The sequence below is a fragment of the Anomaloglossus baeobatrachus genome, chromosome 1, assembly GCF_048569485.1.
Source record: "Anomaloglossus baeobatrachus isolate aAnoBae1 chromosome 1, aAnoBae1.hap1, whole genome shotgun sequence".
NCBI classification, from domain to species: Eukaryota; Metazoa; Chordata; class Amphibia; order Anura; family Aromobatidae; genus Anomaloglossus; species Anomaloglossus baeobatrachus.
In genome coordinates, this window is record NC_134353.1 from 323757297 (window position 1) to 323774755 (window position 17459).

At 46.7% G+C, this 17459-nt stretch overlaps 1 protein-coding gene across 6 annotated transcripts in view; it reads left to right on the forward strand.

Annotated features, from left to right (window-relative positions):
• The window catches only part of LOC142312699 (UDP-glucuronosyltransferase 2A2-like), a 142425-nt gene that overhangs the window by 59691 nt on the left and 65275 nt on the right, over positions 1-17459 (forward strand). For 3 of the 6 annotated variants that reach the window (XM_075351709.1, XM_075351697.1, XM_075351733.1), the window contains exon 1: positions 7953-8187. The exons of 1 other annotated variant lie outside the window; for it this stretch is intronic. In XM_075351709.1, the coding sequence (XP_075207824.1) occupies positions 8151-8187 (37 nt within the window). In that variant the 5' untranslated portion in view covers positions 7953-8150. Of the gene's footprint in view, positions 1-7952; positions 8188-17459 lie in introns of those variants that run through there. 2 more of the 6 variants (XM_075351713.1, XM_075351703.1) reach the window with 2 other exon arrangements.

Sequence of the window (17459 nt, forward strand, 5' to 3'; positions counted from 1 at the left end):
AATAGTAATTTCCCATTATTTATTAAAAAAAATCCCAATAACCATGTTCAGACATGGCAAGAGTTATTGAAACTTTAGCTACTGATGAGTTTTTAAAATGTTGCTGATTTGATGTCAAATTTTTAATTGAAAGTGGTAAAATTCTCTGCAATTCTGCACGAAATTCTCCCCCCGCTCCCACATATTTGTTAGTGTTACTGTATTTCTAAGAAATTGACTAGAATGTCTGTTAAATAAGTAAAATATAATATATTTGTAAACTTCTACTGAAGTGCAGGTTGTGACATTCATTATTAGGGTACGCTCACACGAGCGTGAAAATCGGACGAGTGCAATGCGAGAAATTCTCGCATTGCACTCTGACCAATGTTAGGCAATGAGGTTGAGCTGTTGGTCAGCTTTTCTCGCATCCAGATTCTGGATGCGAGAAAAGCGGCAGCATGCTGTGATTGTCTGCGAGAGCCGTATCCCTCGCACCCATTCAAGTGAATGGATGCGAGAGATACATCGGACTGCACTCGGATGTTATCCCAGTGCAGTGCGATCTACGCACAGGCTGACAATGGAGGAGATGGGGGATTAACCCCTCCCTCTCCTCCGCAGCGCCTGCACTCACCTTCACAGCTGTGACCCGATCGCAAGATCGGGTTACAGTCGCATGACACCCGGCTCACGCTCGCAACAGAGCCTGAGCCGGGGGACATTAGCATATCGCATCCGATGCTCTCGCATCGGATGCCATACGCTCGTGTGAGTCCAGCCTTATTGTCATACTGGTTTCAACATACGTTGCCCGAACTAATACCGCAGTTCAGACAAATCTAATAAACTTTGGAAAATATAGAAATCTACCTGTTCCTCACTTATTTTACCCCCCCAGACGCCTAAACTCATCATTTATCATGAAATACTGCTAATATCTATGTATACAAGAAATGTTCTGACAACTCACTGAGAGACCAGATAACAGCAGCCTATTGAAGTCTATGGAACTTGGGGGGGGGAGGATAGGAGGAGGAGAAGAGGAAAACTAATGAAAAGTGTTAGATGACCTGGAATAATGTAATCCCTGATATACACACAAGTGATATTTATTTTTAATAATTACTTGGCACTATGGGTTAAAGCAGCTTTTTTATTTTTCACTAGTGGAGTGGTGCTTTAAAGGGGTATTCTCATCCACCAAAATTATATCCAAATATGTAGTAGGTGTGATAATAATAATATTAGCAAATATCTCAAATTAGAAGTGTAGTTTAGGTCTTCTGATTCACTATGTCGCTTACTTAATGTTCAGGGCATTACAGGACCTTAGGTATCCAGGGTTATGACCACTAGCAACTAAGTGGCTGTGACTATATGCGTGGTCATAACCATCGATACTTAAGATCCTGCAGTTCCCTGAACATGAGGTAACAACACAGTGAATCAGAAGAACTCTATTACATTTCTAATTGGAGGCATTTGCTAATATTATTATTATTACACCTTCTACATATTAGGATAGGATCTTGTAGGTGGGTCTTTCTAAGTCCCTGGTCTTATACTTAAGCTATGTGCCCACGTAGCGTATTTTCATGCAGCTACGCTGCGTTCTGCACCGCAGCATAACTGCATGCGTCCTGCGTCCCCAGCACAATCTATGAAGATTATGCCTAATCCATGCCCACGTGGCGTATTAGAACGCAGCACTTCGGCTGCTGCTGAAGCGCTGCGTTCTAAGAAGTGACATGTCACTTCTTTCGTGCACTTTGTATGCAGCCCTTGTTCTGTCTATGGGAGAGGCTGCATCCAGAGCGCATGAAATTGGCTTTTCAGTACGCACTGTTTCTGCAGCGATTTGAAGCGCACATGTGCTGTTCAAATTGCTGCAGAAATTTTTGCAGGGACAGAACGCAACATGGGCACATAGCCTTACCCTCTGGAATTTTCATCCTTTTTCAGTGCTGCTCCAGACTCACGGCTCCATCTTGTGCCCTTAACTTCTCACTGTCTGGATGTCAGAAGTTACGTCACAAGCACTCAATGCAAGTCTATGAGAGCCAGAATGAGGCTGTTATAGAGTAGTATTGATTTGTAACCGCTGGTGCACTGCATGAAACACTGCTAGCAGGTCACAAACCTCTGGAGACTGACCAAGGCGACCCTGGAAACTGATGAAGAAAGGTGAATATAAGAGAGGGGCAGGGGACTTAGATTTAAAGCACCAATCCAACAATGAAATAATAATAAAAAAAAAACTGGAGTGTTGCTTTAATAAATATGGATGTTGGGATAATAGATACATACACTACAGGTGTGGGTTTTATCGAATTGTGTATCTGATGCAATTGAAATGAAAGTAAGTTGTGCAATAACCCTAAATGCATTTTAGCTTGTACACACATGAACTGGATAGCATATAATTACATTACACAACTATGATACGTTTAATACTTTTAATCTGTTTATACACAGCAGAGTATTCCATAAAAACCTTTTTAGGAATGTGGTGTGAATAATATAGTTCTACACTCTCATCTGAAATTTCATATTGAACAAGATTCTCAAAATTAATTTTCAGATTATTTGGCATTGTGTAATGAGTATAATATTTGTGGTATTGGAAAGGCTTGCTCACCAGAACTATCAGGACAACCTTCACCAGAACTATCAGGACAGCCTTCACCAGAACTATCTGGGCAACCTTCACCAGAACTATCAAGACAACCTTCACCAGAACTATCAGGGCAACTAGGGCCAGATTATAGGCGGGGCAGGTGGGGCTCCAGCCCCGGGGCCCCCATCAAAAGAGCTTCTAAGGGGGCCCCACCATCAGGGCCATACTTGCCACTAGGCACCAGTCAGCATTTTTTTTTCTTCACACCCTCTCCCCCTCCGTAAAGTCTAATAAATCAGCTGTGTTTTCAGGGACGCAAAAACAAACTGCGGGCACAGGACGCTGATTGACCCCGGAAGTACCAGCGCTTGCACTTCCGGTGTTAGAGGGGTGCCAATGAGCTCCCTGCTATGTGCTGCGGCCGTCATGGGCGTACCCACCGAGGGGCAGGAGGGGGGCAGCTGCCCCCCCTAGAATCAGGGGCACGGTGTAGTGGGCCACTGTATCTGCTGTCCCCACCGCGCTCTTCAGCATTGTGTACATGCTGGGCACACTAGCTGCAGCAGGAGCAGGAGGCAGCGTGCTGTGCCGGCTCTGCTGTGTGCTGCTGTGTGCCCGTCATGTACACACTGCAGAGGAGCGCATTAGAGTAGGTGTTGGTGACCGCAGCTTTCTCCTTCCTATTCAAATGTATTTGCCTCTTTCAGACTTAAATACATTTGAACAGTGCGCCGGGACTGGGCCCCAAGGGGGAATGTGGCGCCCTGGACAAGCCAGGACGTCACAGGTACTACAACAACACACCCCACACCACGGTTAGGCACATCAGTCACACACACAAATCCTTGTTGCCTCCCTCCAGGGGCTGATGTCCACACCAGGTGGGGTGGAGCCAGGTGGTTGGCCCCACCCACCGAGGAGTTCACAGTCCTGGAGGCGGGAAAAGAAAGCAGAACAGTTTGAGAGTTGAGGGAAGTGGTAGTGGAGGAGACTGACCGTGTCCGGGTATGTGGCCCGGGCACAAACAGCAAGGTTGGCAGACGGTGGTGACCGTCTGCAGGCGAGGCCGATTGACGCACAACCGTAAGGACCGTGGATGGGCGGTGGCCCGCCGGTACCGGACCGGGGAGCGAAGAGAAGCCAGCACCATTCGGCAGGGCCTACGGACCCCGACCAGGCTTGGAGTCGCCGTTAAACCAGTCAAATCCGTCAGCGACGGGAACCTCCAGGGTTTCCCAGCAGCAAAGACCCGACTGAAGGCAACCGCTCAACTGTGAAGGGAAATACAGCTACCGCCACAGCTAGAGTTCCCGGTGCCAGAGCCTGCGGGCATAAAGGGGTTCCTCTGGCAAATACACCGCTGGGGAGCGGGTTACCGGTGGGAAGCCATCGGAGCCGACAGCACAACACAGGTGCAGGGAGAGACAGTCACCGCCAACCTACGGGGAGTGACCATCGCAGCCGGCTGCGGGACCCGTCCATCCAGCCGTTTGTTTTACCAGAGACTCCATCTACGTCATTGGCTGAGTGAGTACCATCGTGCCATCTGGCACCGCGCTGCCCTCCCGCGACCCTGCACCTCGCCAAACCCTGCTATCCACCTTTCAGTCACCATCACCGGGCCCCGGGACCACCAAAACCCCCTACCCACGGAGGGGAGAGAAACATCTCGGCTGCTCCCTGTCATCGCTCCTGGGATCCCCGTCCAGAGCAGCGGTGGTGTCTCAACCTCACCACAACCATGGGTGGCGTTACGGACACGATCCCCAAACCAAACCATCCCCCTTTTCACTCATGGGCGAGGAGCGCCGCTCAAGTCCCTGGATCCAGCCCACCGCTCGAGCCACTGAGCAGCAGCAGCGCCGGACCCGAGCGTTGGCGAGCGCAGCGCCCTGCCGCCCGCGACACAGTCTTGTCTGTTAGTGACAGCCATTGTGAAACACAGCCACATGTCCTGAAGGAGCTGGACGTAAACAAGCGGGAGAGGTGAGTGAGGCTGCTGGCGACTTCCCCATATTAATACCTGTTAGGGCTCATGCGCACGTAACTGCTGAATATTCTGCAGCGATTTGACAGCACATGTGCGCGTCAAATCGCTGCAGAAACACTGCGTAATGGATGCAGTTTTTCTGTACAAAAAAAGCCGATTTCATGCGCTATAGCTGTTCCCTCACCATAGACAGAGCGGGAGCTGCATCCATAGCGCACGGAATAATTGCATGCTCATTTTATGAACGCACAGATTTGGGTCAATATTTTAGCACCCAAATCGCTGCATTCATAAAAGCAACGTGCGCACGTATCATGCACAATCTTCATAGATTGTGCAGGGGACGCAGGACACATGCATTTACACTGCAGTGCTATACGCAGCGTAAATGCATGTAAGTACGCAACATGCGCATGAGTGAAGCGATGGCCGATAGGACCACCGCAGTGCAGAGTAGGTTACACTACACAAGACGAGGTGCGAACAACAAGGGTGTATTTATTAACAGGCGGGGAAAGATGTGGAGAAGGCAGGTTCAGGCACGGGGTATACAGTGGCAAAACGTGATTTAACAACACTTTTGTATTCTCTAGCTGGTCCGCTCAATAGCACGGTGCTCCAACTATTACAGGTTCAAGAAACACAAAAAACAGTCAGGTACAATGCTACTCTGCACGTAACCTCTCTGGCCTCTGCTAAACGGGCCACACGGATGCTGTGTTCTACCTACTGAAGCCTACTTTAGTCCCTAGTATGTGCACAATATTCAACTCACAGTGATGCTGGGGACGTGGATCCAGTCCCGGGGGCCCCCCAACAACAGTCTCATCTGGAGGTGCGCACTTCTCCTGGGCCGGGTTAAGGAGATCAAAATCTTCTTCTTGCTTCAGATTCCTCGCTTGTTCTCTGTTATCTGCAAGTCTCTCTCTCTATTCAGTAGAAAAACTCCATTCCTCCGAGACACACCGGCTGTGTGTTCCTTCACATGCTTCTAAAATCAAAACAGAAACTCACTTCTCTTCTTACACTCGGGCTGTCCACTAGCACACTTTCTGCAGGGGGAGCAGAACATTCCATTACCCCTCAACACGGGGAGGTTTCTGTCTCTTAAAGTGGCAGAGTGTTTCTTATTGTCCATAGCAGTAGCACCCCCCAATATGAGCCCTAATGCGTCTGTGTCTGCATGAATGTCAGTGTATATGACTGTGCATATATTTGTCTGTTTATATGTATTTTTCTGAATTTGTCTTCAAATATGTATATGTACGTATGCCTGTATGTGTATGTGCGTGTCTGTGTGTGGATGGGGTCCACTGAGACTCTTTCACCCAGAGGCCTCAAAAACCTGGAGCCGACCCTGGCTGCCTTAAAGGGAACCTGTCATCAGGAATTTGGCTTTCAACCTAAACGTTTCCCCCTCTGCAGCTCCTGGGCTGCATTCTAGGAAGGTTTTTGTACTTTTTGTGCCCCTTTTTAAACCAAAATAAACACTTTATAAACTTGTACCTTTCTGTTTGAAAATCTTGTTAATTTTCCATGGGGGCGGGCCGTGTGGCGTCCGTTGCTGTAGCTTACGCCGTCCCCCATGCTCCAAATCATGCCTCATAACGCCGCCCACTGCGCCGAGGTCCCGTGCACGCCGGGACACCTAGTGACGTGGTCGCATGCACGAGAGTATGGGCGGCGCTGTGATTGCATCGCAAGTGCCCGCCCATACTCTCGTGCCCGCCCTTTCCCCACTGCCTCCAGCGTTCTGCGCCGGCCCGACGTCACCTCCTTCCCATCGTACCCTGCAGCAGGAAATAGATGGGAGGAGCGGAGCACAGGAGAAGCAGAGGATCTGAGCGACGTACAGAGGGGAGAGCACGCACACGAGAGTATGGGCGGGCACTTGCGATGCAATCACAGCGCCGCCCATACTCTCGTGCATGCGACCACGTCACTAGGTGTCCCGGCGTGCACGGGACCTCGGCGCAGTGGGCGGCGTTCTGAGGCATGATTTGGAGCATGGGGGACGGCGTAAGCTACAGCAACGGACGCCACACGGCCCGCCCCCATGGAAAATTAACAAGATTTTCAAACAGAAAGGTACAAGTTTATAAAGTGTTTATTTTGGTTTAAAAAGGGGCACAAAAAGTACAAAAACCTTCCTAGAATGCAGCCCAGGAGCTGCAGAGGGGGAAACGTTTAGGTTGAAAGCCAAATTCCTGATGACAGGTTCCCTTTAACATTGGGATCAATAAAAAATATGTGAGTAACTCTACTTTCTGTGTATAAGTGACGGCTGTGAGTGATCCTGGGCTGTATCTGTATTGTAGTAATGTAAATCTGAATGTGGCAGAACAGGATAAGATAAATGTTCATTGGATTTATAACTAAATGCTACAGTTCGCACTCTAGTGTTATGGCTAAAAATGTTAACGTTATGGGACCCCCACCAGATTTTCTGCCCAGGGGCCCCCACCAACCTTAATCTGGCCCTGAGGGCAACCTTCTGTTACCAGCAACGTCATATGGTATATTTTTCAAATAAAGAATGAATCCATTACAGGCGATAACTGCTAATCTGGAAGGCATGGACTTCACCATACCCTGGGTTTCCTCTTTTGTGATGCTCTGCCGGCTCCTGCACCTGATTTCAGCTGTTGCTTGTTTGTGGGTCTTTCTGCCTTAAAGAAGTTGTCCAGTTACCAAAACTGATTTTTTTTTTCTGATAAATCTTGCTAATGTGTGCCCCTCAACACATCTATTATGTTTTTTCAGCAAAATTAGGTTTTATTGTGCACTAACAGCACATGCTCATTGCTGGCTCCAGCTCTGATGGGGTTAATCTCTCCTCTGACTTCCTGTGCTCAGTTCCTACAAGTTCCAGAATTCTTTGTGGCTCTAGGGAGGTGTCTATAGCTTATCTAACACACCCCCCTCAGATCTCCACACAAAGCCTCCTCCCTGCCTCTTCAAATCACACAGAAATCACACAGACATCCGAAGAGAGTGGGGAAAGAAGGGGGGGGGGGGGGGTCAGGGGCAGAGGTGCTCTGTCACCAACTGTCTCCACTCTGTGACTTGTGGTGCAGGTGACAGAGTGCAGACAGTTGCTCCCATGCAGCAAGACAGATGGCAGAGCACAGCGGTGACATGCCTGTCAGTGTCTTGCTGCGTCCTGCTGTGCTGCTGGGAGGAGCAGATGATCACACTGCCCGACATCGGCCGCTCTCCTGACATCGCAGCAGAGCGGGCGGGTGGACAGTGTGATCACATACTTACGTGCAGGGGGGGATTCAGCTTAATAAGAACCCTCCCCCCCTGTACTGCACACTGCAGGACGCCGGCTCCACAGTGACGTCCTCCGGCTCCTCCCCTCGATGCTGAGCTGTGACGTGCGGTAGTCACCGCCCACAGCCCTGTCACTCAGTGTGAGTGGTGCCAGCCTCCTCTGACGTACCCGTCTTGTTTGAGAGCCCGGAAATGCCGGGACGTCAGAGGATGCCGGCGGCCACAGCTCCAGGGGGTCATGTGACAGGCACTGAGCGTGCAGGATAGCGCCGCTCAGTGCCAGAAATGGAAACAGAAGACAATGGAGAAGATGCATACATTGGTAAGTGAAAATCATTGGGGGAAAAAAAAAAATGGGTGGACCACCCCTTTAATGGGGAATTCCTCAATATGTAGTAGGTGTAATAATAATATTAGCAAATACCTCCAATTAGAAATGTAGTATAGTTCTTCTGAAAAACTATGTAATTTATGTTATGTGCAGGGCATTACAGTTGCTTAGGTATCCAAGGTTATGGCCACGCATTTAGGGACAGTTAGTTGCTAGTGGTCATAACAATGGATACCTAAGATACTGCGATGCCTGCACATGAGGTAAGTGCCATAGCTTATCAGGAGAACTATACTACATTTCTAGTTGGAGTATTTGCTAATATTCTTATTACTACATCTACTACATATTAGGATAGGATCTTGGAGATGGGAATACCCCTTCAAGTTTTGTCTTAAGCATGTGAAATGCTGCTCAATGGGGCTGATTTCACAAGTAAAGTGCCATGGAATAAATGGCGCTACAATAATAAATAATAATAATTATAATAATCTGTTGATTGACTTGGCTATTGCAGTATATTCCACTTCTTTGCTTTAAAAACTCCTGAGTTGCTTTCGCAGTATGTTTTGGGTCATTGTCTATCTGTACTATGAAGTGATGTCCAATCAACCAGTTGGTTGAATCTGAGCAGAAAGTATATCCCTGTACACATTAGAATTTATCCGGCTACTTCTGTCTTCAGTCATATCATCAATAGACACTAGTGACCCAGTACCATTGAAAGCCATGCATCCCAATGCCATCACACTGCCTCCACTATGTTTTACAGAGGATGTGGTGTGTCTAAACATGATCTGGTCTAAACATTATGTGTCTAAATAGGATCATGAACAATTCCAAGCCTTCTCCATATTTTCTTCTTCCCATTATTCTAGTACAGGTTGATCTTAGTTTCATCTGTCCAAATAATGCTTTTCCAGGACTGGACTGGCTTCTTGTCACCCCTGTGTCTTGCACGGATGGTATGTGCCATTATAATCACTGCAGGCACCACTCTGTGCCTGACCAGCTTGCTGAATTTTTTATAACAGCACCTGGTGACTACCTGTGGCTCAAGCCTATCTTCACTATCAGATGCCCTAGCGAGAACCGTCTAGCCACTTAGTTATTCCCTTCCAGGGTAAGCTCTGCCCATGACACAGTGGGTCCACACCCACCAGCCGTTACACTTCTTTAGGTATTTTTTGCCATAGTCTAATCTTATTTTTAAGGCTGCCAGAAGAAGATGAAGACAGCATGTGGGGAGAGGTAGGTGTGCCCGCACACCTACCTCTCCCCACATGCTGTAACCTGTACTCTTAGGGGCACTTTGCACACTACGACATCGCAAGCCGATGCTTGCGATGCCGGGCGCGATAGTACCCGCCCCCGTCGCAGCTGCGATATCATGGTGATAGTTGGCGTAGCGAACATTATCGCTACGACAGCTTCACATGCACTAACCTGCCCTGCGACGTCGCTCTGGCCGGCGATCCGCCTGCTTATTAAGGGGGCGGGTCATGCGGCGTCATAGCGACGTCACACTGCAGGCGGCCAATAGAAGCGGAGTGGCGGAGATGAGCAGGACGTAAACATCCCGCCCACCTCCTTCCTTCCGCATAGCTGGCGTGAGCCGCAGGACGCAGGTAGGAGATGTTCCTCGCTCCTGCGACTTCACACACAGCGATGTGTGATGCCGCTGGAACGAGGAACAACATCGTAACATCGGTAATTTCCAAATTATGGAAATGACCGACGCTACACCAATGATACGATTACGACAATTTTGCGCTCGTTAATCGTATCAAAAAGGCTTTATACACTACGATATTGCCTGCGACGCCGGATGTGCGTCACTTTCAATTTGACCCCACCGACATCGCACCTGCAAAGTGCAAAGTGCCCCTTACAGATAATAAAGCCGCTAATAAAGATTCCCATCATGAGTGCCATCTTCATCTTCTTCTGGGAACATTTATAGTTGACTCTTGTGCTGACTGAGCACCATGTTGGACCGCAGGAAATCATCTGCTGGTTACCGACTCCGGTCTGTAAGTAACATAATAAAAGCATTTGCAGCTGCGGTGCCCGGCCCCCCGACCCTTTTTATTTTTAAAGCTGATTAATGGTTTGCACCTTACAGTGAACCCCCTGTTTTTGCTCTCATGAAGTTTTCTCTTTATGGTAAACTTAGCTACTGAAACAACTACTTCCTATAGAGTGTTCTTTACCTGGATGTATGTTGTGAAGGGGGATTTCTTCTCCATGGAAAGAATTCTGCGTTCATCCACCACTGTTGTCTTCCATAAATGTCCAGGGGTTATTGAGTTCCTGAGCTCACCAGTATATTTTGCAGAATGTACCAAACTGTGGATTTGGGCACTCCTAACAACTCTGCTATCTCTCTGATGGATTTTTTCTTTTTTCTTTTTAACCTAATGATGGTCTGTTTCTTTTCCATTGAGAGCTCATTTGACTACTTGCTATGGGTTCACAGCAACAACTTCACAATCCAAATGCCACAGCTGGAGTCAGCTCCAGACCTTTTATCTGCTTAATTTAGGAAGGATTATTAAGGGAATAGCCCATGCAGCCCATTAAAGAACTTTTGAGTAGTGATGAGCAAGCACCACCATGCTCTGGTGCTTGGTACTCAAAAGAGGCAGGTCGGATACTCAGATGGGCTTGAGTATAGTACCAAGAATAATGGAAGTCAATGGGAAACTCAAGTATTTTTCCAGAACATCTTCTGGAAAAATGCTCCAGTTTCCCATTCACTTCCCTTTTTCTTGGTAGTCGAGTCAAGCTCATCCGAGCATCCGACCTGCTTGTTTCAAGTACCGAGCACCAAAGCAAGGTAGTTCTCCCTCATCACTAATTTTGAGATTATTGTCCAATTACTTTTGGTCCCTTGAAAAAGAGACAACTAAATATTAAAGAGCAATTATTTCTAAACTCTTACTCCAACTAGGATGTGAACACCCTCAAACTAAAGCTGAGAGTCTGTACTGTAAGCATATATTTATTATATAGCTGTATGTTGAATATAATTTTGTAAACAGTACTGATGAGAGAGCACTACCCTGCTCAGGTGCTCAGTACTTGTGTATTTTTCTGGAAGATCTGGAAAAATGCTTGCATTTCCTATTGTCTTCCATTATGCTTGGTACGCGAATCGAGCCCGTCCAAGCATCTGACCTTCTCATTTCGAGTACTGAGCATGCGAATATGGTAGTGCTCATGTAGCGCCCCTGAGACCCTCAGGGTGCTACAAGGTTCTGCATCCCCACCAGGATGCAGGGCCTACCCCGTTAGGTACCCAGGACCCCAGTGCCGGTACCAACAAAAACCCAGGTAATCCCAGTTTTCCTCAACAATCCCCCATTCAATGGTATTTAGCTAGGGTGGGACCATGGATGGCTGCCTAGAGGTGGAGCCACTCCAGTCCACTAGTTGACCAAGTGGGAGGGGTAGACTGTGGACAGTAGTCGGGACACAGGAAGACAGTACTCAGTTCAGTGTTGACAGTGGAAGTGAAGTGACACCCTGACTCGGATTGACGGTGACCTGGTACCCAGGAGAGGTGGTTGCCGGTGGAGTATGGTGGAGCACTCCCGGAACTATGCACCGATGGTGTACAGGACCCTAGGACAGGAAAGAGCTTCAAGCCAACCTGTTAACACCTGCACAGCAAAGGGGACCATCAAGGACCTTTCTGACCCTAAAAAATCTGAAGACTCAATAGCAAAGAGAGAGCCGGGGACAGGACCAGAAACTCCAACCCCACAGGGTTCACGCTACCATCAGGGGGACAGAAGTGGACAAACCACAGACCGGGGACCCCCAGTGTTCTATACCACGGGGACCCACTTACCAGAGACAGGTGCAAGGGAAGAAGGTACCAGAGAACCAGACTGGCACTGGGATGAAGGGGACCTGGAGGCGAAACCAGCCGGCCTCGGTCAACCAGTTAACACCCTAAAAGTGAGTAAACCAGTTGCACTGAATACCTGGCTGGGCTCCTCCGCTGGGGCAATACCCTACTTTCGGAGAGACCACCATATTAGCTGCAATACTATCAGCCCCAGTGGAGACATTCTGCAGCGGAGGCTCCCTACCTATAGCCGCAAGTGGCGTCACAAATAACTTTATTCACAAATCCACTGTAAATATCCCCATTACAAAAAGGGCCCAGGGCACGGAACTGGGTAACGGCCACCATCGTGACATTCCCAATAGAGACACTGCCTGGAACCGAGTACCCCATATCCCTGGGTACTACACTCACTCATCACTAGCAAAAAACTAAAATGCCAAAACGTGTGTTACTCTCTCAATATTTATGGACCTAACTGTATATTACGAATAATGGAAATGGGATTCCTTTGGTATCTTACTAGCTAAACACTCCCAAACAATTTATTATCTCCTGTGCATAACTGCAGGACAAGCTAACTGCAGGACAAGCTGTATCTCATTCTATAGGCCGCTTTACACGCTGCGATATCGTTACTGATATCGCTAGCGTGCATACCCGCCCCCATCGGTTGTGCGACACGGGCAAATTGCTTCCCGTGGCGCACAACATCGCGCGGACCCGTCACACGCACTTACCTGCATAGCGACGTCGCTGTGATCGGCAAACTGCCTCCTTTCTAAGGGGGCAGTTAGTTCGGCGTCACAGCGACGTCACTAAGCGGCCGCCCAATCAAAGCAGAGGGGCGGAGATGAGCGGGACGAACATCCCGCCCACCTCCTACCTTCCTCATTGCTGGCGGGATGCAGGTAAGGTGAGGTTCCTCGTTCCTGCGGTGTCACACGCAGCGATGTGTGCTGCCGCAGGAACGAGGAACGACATCGTTACTGCAGCAGCAACGATAATTGAGATTAGGGGGGGATGTCACCGATTAGCGATTTTGAACGTTTTTGCAATGATTCAAAATCACTAATAGGTGTAACACGCAACGACATCGCTAACGCGGCTGGATGTGCATCACAAAATCCGTGACCCCAACGAGATCGCTTTAGTGATGTCGTAGCGTGTAAAGTGGCCTTTATTGTCTTATTATCTTTTTGTTTTCCTTCTTTCAATTCGTAAATCATATAGTAAGATAGGTAGTGTAATAAGTCAAATCTGGTACAAACAGCAAGTTTGTATAAATAATGCTTTTGTTAAAGAAATTTAGGCTATGTACACACTGAGTGTTGTTGTTGTTGTTGCTGAGTTTTTCAGAACAGAAACTGAACGGAAACTCTCCAAATCCTCCTCAAAAACTCAACTCTTCAAAAACTTGGAGTTTCTGCTCCAAACCCTCAGCAAAAACACCCAGGCCCCGATTCATTAAAGCTCTTATGTCAGACAACTGTCTTGAAAGAAAAACACTTTGAAAAGGCGCAAAACATTTTCCTTACCTTTTGAGTGGCACAAAATTTTAGAGACTTTTATCGATTTCACACCAGTATTGGGGCGTGACGCCTCAGCTTATTTAAGTTATAATGAGCTACAGCATTCATTATGCCAGAAATCTTAGGGGTACTTTGCACGCTGCGACATCGCTACTGCGATATCGTTGGGGTCAAATCGAAAGTGACGCACATCCGGCGCCAGTAACGACGTCGCAACGTGTAAAGCCTAGATGCACCGATAAACAATTGCAAAAGCGTCGTAAATCGGTGATATGTGTAGCGTCGGACATTTCCATAATGTCGAAACCAATAGGGGATACGATGTAGTTCGTCGTTGCTGCAGCAGCACACATCGCTGTGTGTGAAGCTGCAGGAGCGAGGAACATCTCCTTACCTGCCTCCACCGGCTATGCGGAAGGAAGGAGGTGGGCGGGATGTTTACATCCCGATCATCTCCACCCCTTCGCTTCTATTGGCCGCCTGCCGTGTGACGTCGCTGTGACGCCGCACGACCCGCCCTCTTAGGAAGGAGGCGGGTCGCCGGCCAGAGCGACGTTGCAGAGCAGGTAAGTGCGTGTGAAGTTGCTGTAGCGATAATGTTCGCTACGGCAGCTATCACAAGAAATCGCATGTGCGACGGGGGCGGGTACTATCGCGCTCGGCATCGCAAGCATCGGCTAGCGATGTCGCAGCGTGCAAAGTACCCCTTACTCCAGCCACTAGCTGCATCTTCTATATTGTTATAGCAATAGTTAAAGTCTAAAGCTGAATAAAGATGATTTGCCCAACATTTCAGTGATGTCAAAAGACATCTTATATTTCTTTGAATGCATTAAAGCTGTGGTGTATAATGGCCCACAATTACATTTTTTGCAGCCCCTAAGCCATGTTACGGACCTGTATATTCAGGTAGTCCTTTCTATTGAGCACATTAGAGAGCCTTTAACTGTATAATGTTTTATCCACTCTGACTTTAATTATTCTACCTGTCAGTTTCCAGATCTGTGGACACATGCTCCTTTACTTCATCCTGTATCTTTGTAAGGAATTACTCACAATTAGCAGTATGTGACAATTTATGTACAATAGTTTCATGATGTCTGACTGGTGTTTTATAGACTTTGTAGTTTTTAGGATCTGTTTCATTTTAGCGTTTGACTTATATCCAAAAGTTTATTGTAACCTTTTTATAAAATATCCTGTGCTTTTTTATTTGAGGTTTGTGACTATCATTCTGGACACCTTTATTTAAGGTTTGTAATTTGATTTAAAGGGGATTTCCATCAGAAAAGAGGACCCCAAACTCCTATACCTATTAATCAGTAATTAATATAATTACTCCTTCCATTTCAATAGGATCGCTTGCTCAGTGCTTCTTGGGATGTTTAAAGTTGTGGAAATCTTTTTGTAACCAAATCCAACTTTAAACGTCTTCACAACAGTATCACGGACCTGCCTAGTGTGTTCCTTGGTCTTCATGATGCTCTCTGTGCTTTAAACAGAACACTGAGACTATCACAGAGCAGGTGCATTTATACGGAGACTTGATTACACACAGGTGGCTTATATTTATCATCATCAGTCATTTAGGACAACATTGGATCATTCAGAGATCCTCAATGAACTTCTGGAGTGAGTTTGCACTGAAAGTAAAGGGCCGAATAATATTGCACGACCCACTTTTCAGTTTATTCTTTTTTACAAAATGTTAATATAAGCAATAAATTTCGTTCAACTTCACAATTGTGTCCCACTTGTTGTTGATTCTTCAACATAACATTAAAATTTTTATCTTTATGATTGAAGCCTGAAATGTGGGAAAAGGTTGAAAAATGCAAGGGGGCCGAATACTTTCGCAAGGTACTGTATATGGAAGGCTACGTGGAGGCAGTTATAGTATTTGGAGAGCTATATACGAGGGTGGACAAAGATAAAAGCATGGGATGGGAACTTTTTGTGCTGAGGAAAAGAGGCTCTTTCCCATGCTCTGATATACATCTTTCCCTCAACACCCAGCTTTCCATGCTCTGATATCATGGAAAAGCTGGGTGCTGGTTGAAAAATGTATATCAGAGCATGAGAAAGCTGTGTGCTGAGGGAAAGATGTATAGCAGAGCATGGTGAAGGTGCAGGCTGAGGACAAGATGGATATCAGAACATAGGAAAGCAGAGTGCTGATAAAAATCAGGATTTCAGATCATGGGAAACATGAATGCCGAGGGAAGGATATATATATATATATATATATATATATATATAAATACACCCCCTGACAGAAGTTCTGTCACTTATCCATGTTATGTAAATAAAAGCTTATAACCTGACTTTAAATTCATCCATTGGTTTTATAAATTACTCTTTTGAAAGCTGAAACCCTTCCAAATTTGGTTTAGGTTATGAAAATAAAGTTGCTGCAAAGCTGAAATATTGATCATTTAATGACCACAGAAAGGTCAGATTTTGGCAAGACAAAAGTTTTGTCGCCCACAGAAAGTAATGTGAAATTCAAACAAATAATTAACTTATAATACAAAGATATGTTGCTTAACAAAGTTGTGGTGTTATTTAATATTTTGTGTGACTTCCATGAGCTTGAACTACTGCATCCATGCATATTGATAAAGTCATCAGGAATAGCAAAGAATGCAGTCTTACATGCCTCCCAGAGTTCATCTAGATTCTTTGGTTTTGACTTCCAAGCTTCCTCTTTTATCCTACCCCAAACATGCTCAATGACGTTCATGTCTGGTGACTGAGCTGGCCAGTCCTTGAGCACCTTGATCTTCTTTGCCAGGAGGAAATTTGTTGTAGAGATGGATGTATGAGATGGAACACCATCCTGCTGCAGAATTTGACCCCTTTTATGATTGGGAATGTAAGAGGTAACTAATACTTCTTGATATTTTAAACTATTGATATTGCCTTCCACTTTGCAAATGTTTAGCACACCCCCATACTGAATGTAACCCCAGACCATGATCTTTCCAGTGTATCTGGTCTTCAGCCTCTTGATAATCAAGGCTTTGGTCGCAGGGTGGATTTTTGGCATGTTGTCAGAGGTCAAGTTGCAGTTCAAGTGAAGGTCTGGGGTGCTGGGTTTCTTTTTATACACACCCAATAATTAACCGATCATTTAGTGAGCACAGGTGAGGATATAAACTAGCATTGGGTGCATTATATGACAAGGCGACAAAACGTTTGTCTTGCCAAATTCGACCTTTTTGTCTTCATTAAATGATCAATATTTCAGCAACTTTATTTTCATAACCTAAACCAAATTTGGGAGGGTTTTAGCTTTCAAAAGAGTAATTTATAAAACCAATGGATGAATTTAAAGTCAGGTTATAAGCTTTTATTTACATAACATGGATAAGGGAGTGTAATCGGGTACTCATAAGGAATATTAGAGGGTGTTTTACACGCTGCGACATCGCTAGCAATTGCTAGCGATGTTGCGAGCGATAGCACCCACCCCGTCGTTTGTGCGACATTTGGTGATCGCTGCCGTAGCGAACAATGTCGCTATGGCAGCGTCACCAAATATACCTGTTCAGCGTCGTCGCTGTGACCGCCGAACAATCCCTCCATCAAGGGGGAGGTGCATTCGGCGTCACAGCAACGTCACAGCGGCGTCACTAAGCGGCCGCCCAATAGCAGAGGAGGGGTGGAGATGAGCGGCTGGAACATGCCGCCCACCTCCTTCCTTCCTCCTTTCTGGTGGACACAGGTAAGGAGATGTTTGTCGTTCTTGCGGTGTCACACACAGCGATGTGTGATGCCGCAGGAACGACGAACAACCAGCGGCATGCACCACCAACGATATTATGAAAAGGAGCGACGTGTCAACGATCAACGATTTTTGACATTTTTGCAAT